Below are 2,589 nucleotides of genomic sequence, written 5' to 3' on the forward strand. Positions count from 1 at the left end.
TATTATTTCCTGTTGCTTTAGCAATAAGCATCAATCTGTTATATAAACTTGGATTATTAATGATTGTATGTTCTTTTTCTTCCCTCTTTATTTTTTTCTTTTTTTGCAACTTCAACAACTTGTACTTGCACCCAACTCCTACGTTACGTTACACTGTGCATTCGTATGTTTTGCTACTTGAAAAAAAATGTTGGATTTTCTATTTGAACTTGTTGCTGTGTGTTTTCTATTGTTGTCGTTGTAATAAATATTCTTAACATTTTTGTTGTTGTTCGTCATTTATTTGTGTGCGTGTGATTGTAATTGTGTTTCTGTGTGCGATTTTATGTGAATGTCTACAAGATGTCGAAACAAATCAGAGGGATGAATATCAAAATCCAACTTCCGCAACAACAACAACAGCAACAGCAACACAAAAAGAAGCTGCAGCAGAAACGGAAACACTTGAAAACACTCAAACGGAAAATAACAAGGGTATTCAACAGAAGCTACAGCAGCAGCAGCAGCAGCAACAACAAACAATTCATAATGATACTATGAAGAATAAACAGGCTGTTCATAGCTTACATGAGCAGGAGTCAGCTGCTGTAGGCAAACATGATAATGATAATCTAGTGGGTGTTAATTGGCCCTTAAAAACCATGGAAACTTTAAAACATAATGCTGTTGAAACGAATTTTGTTAATACACATAATAATACAAACAAACTTAAAGACAATGATAAAGACATTGTAAATAAGCTAAAAGAGCAGCATCAGCAGCTGGAATTGAATATTAAAGCTGAAAATGAACAACAACTACATACAACTACATGTAGCAGGAAATTTATGGACAAAGATTTAAATTGTCTGGAAAAAGAAAAGACAATTGCAAGTAATGATGAAAATATCGAAGAAAAGACGACTCTGACACCAACAGCAAATGCAACTAAAAATGCAAAAATTACCGAAGACAAAGGTGGAGCAGAAGGGAACGTAGCAGTAAAAGCCATTGACCACAATATGCGGTCAGCAAAAGAAGAAAATTTAACAAATTCAACGACTATAAAAAAAGAAACAATACAAATTGATATGAAATCAGAAATGATTGATGAAGAAACAATAAACAAACCAACAGTCACAGCATTATCATCAACAACAACAGCTGCAGCAGCAGCAGCAGAAGTTGAAAGAACAAAGCCAGCAGCAACATCGACATTATATGAGGACGTTAATGCTGACACAGCAGTTGCCACCATAGATGATGTTAATCATACAAATAGCAGCAGCAGTAGCAACATTAGCTCTAGCAACCATAGTAGTCAAATAACAAGAAGTCTGAATATGGAAATTAGTAGTGTTGAACATTCTACTATTACTTCTGCAACAACGTTATCAAACATCACCCCGGACAACCATAATCAGTCACAGAATTTAACGGCAAATGCATCATCAACAGCATCAACATCGTCCTCAACATCAATAACAAATATGATGACTTCTGATGACCAGTCCTCCTCTACCAACACATAAATCGTATGTGTTTTCATTTTTGCCTCTTCGCTCCCTTCGAAATTGTGTAATATTTTTTTTGTTGTTTTTATTTTTAAACAATATTGTTTGGTGTATGTGTATGCTACTGGAACGGATTCTATCACATACGATCTCCTTTTATTATAAAACGATTCTAAAAGCCAGCATACTTAAAGCCAGCCTACACTATAAATGCACTACAAAACGTTAACCCCCGTTGACAACCCTGTTGCTGTCCTTTTACCCCGTTTTTTTATTATTTCTGAATATTTGGTAATAAAGAAAACAAAATCTAAAATTATTAAAACACAGTGTTTCGCAAAAAAGTAATGAAAAAATAATATATAAATCTAAAAATGTATGTATAGTGAATATTTAAATATAAAATATTTGTTTTATTTTTCTGCTTTTAAGGAATTTATTTTTAAAAAAATTTTTTTCGGCTTAATGTCGAGTTTTTTTTTCTATATAATCCGTGAAAAGGCGATTTATGTTTATTTTTTAGGGTAAGTTATTGCTATTACATTGTAATGGAGTAATTACAACTCAATGTTTCAAGTGATTAAAATTTTTTCTCAATAAAGATTTTAGATGAAAAGAAGTTCTTAAAAGTACACCTTTTTTTTAACGAGTCCACAGTTTATATCCACTTGCACTTTTGACAGTTTTCATAAATGTTATTCGGATTTAATACATAAGCCTATAGCATAAACTATAGTTTAGTCTATATTTTGGTTAAATTTATTGTCTAGGCCCTTGGTATATAGCCAGGTTTATAATCTGGACTAAGTATTGTGTAGTTAATAATCTAATGTAAAGTGGGAACTATAGTCCAGTTAAAAGATTCTACTATTGCTTAACCTACTGTCTGTACCTTAGTCTATATATTCTAATCTGTCGTTTGTTCTTTAGACAGGTCTATAGTCTGCACTATAGTCTAAATTATCGTTTGAACTTTAGGCAGGCGTATACTACTGGCTATAGTGTAGTGTAAATCTAAACTAGAGTCTATTATATAGTCTGAACTATAGTCTAGTCTTTGGTCCATCATTTGGACTTTAGTCTGGTCTGCATTATA

General features: G+C 32.4%; 1 protein-coding gene across 1 annotated transcript in view; it reads left to right on the plus strand.

The window, feature by feature from the left end:
* The window catches only part of LOC111688007, a 30,255-nt gene extending 28,383 nt beyond the window's left edge, over positions 1–1,872 (plus strand). Inside the window, exon 14 of the mRNA XM_046954216.1 lies at positions 343–1,872. Coding sequence (XP_046810172.1) covers positions 343–1,511 — 1,169 coding nt within the window. The 3' untranslated portion in view covers positions 1,512–1,872. The remainder of the gene's footprint in view (positions 1–342) is intronic.
* Positions 1,873–2,589: the final 717 nt, after the last annotated feature.

This window comes from Lucilia cuprina, chromosome 6, assembly GCF_022045245.1.
Source record: "Lucilia cuprina isolate Lc7/37 chromosome 6, ASM2204524v1, whole genome shotgun sequence".
In the NCBI taxonomy this organism is placed as follows: Eukaryota; Metazoa; Arthropoda; class Insecta; order Diptera; family Calliphoridae; genus Lucilia; species Lucilia cuprina.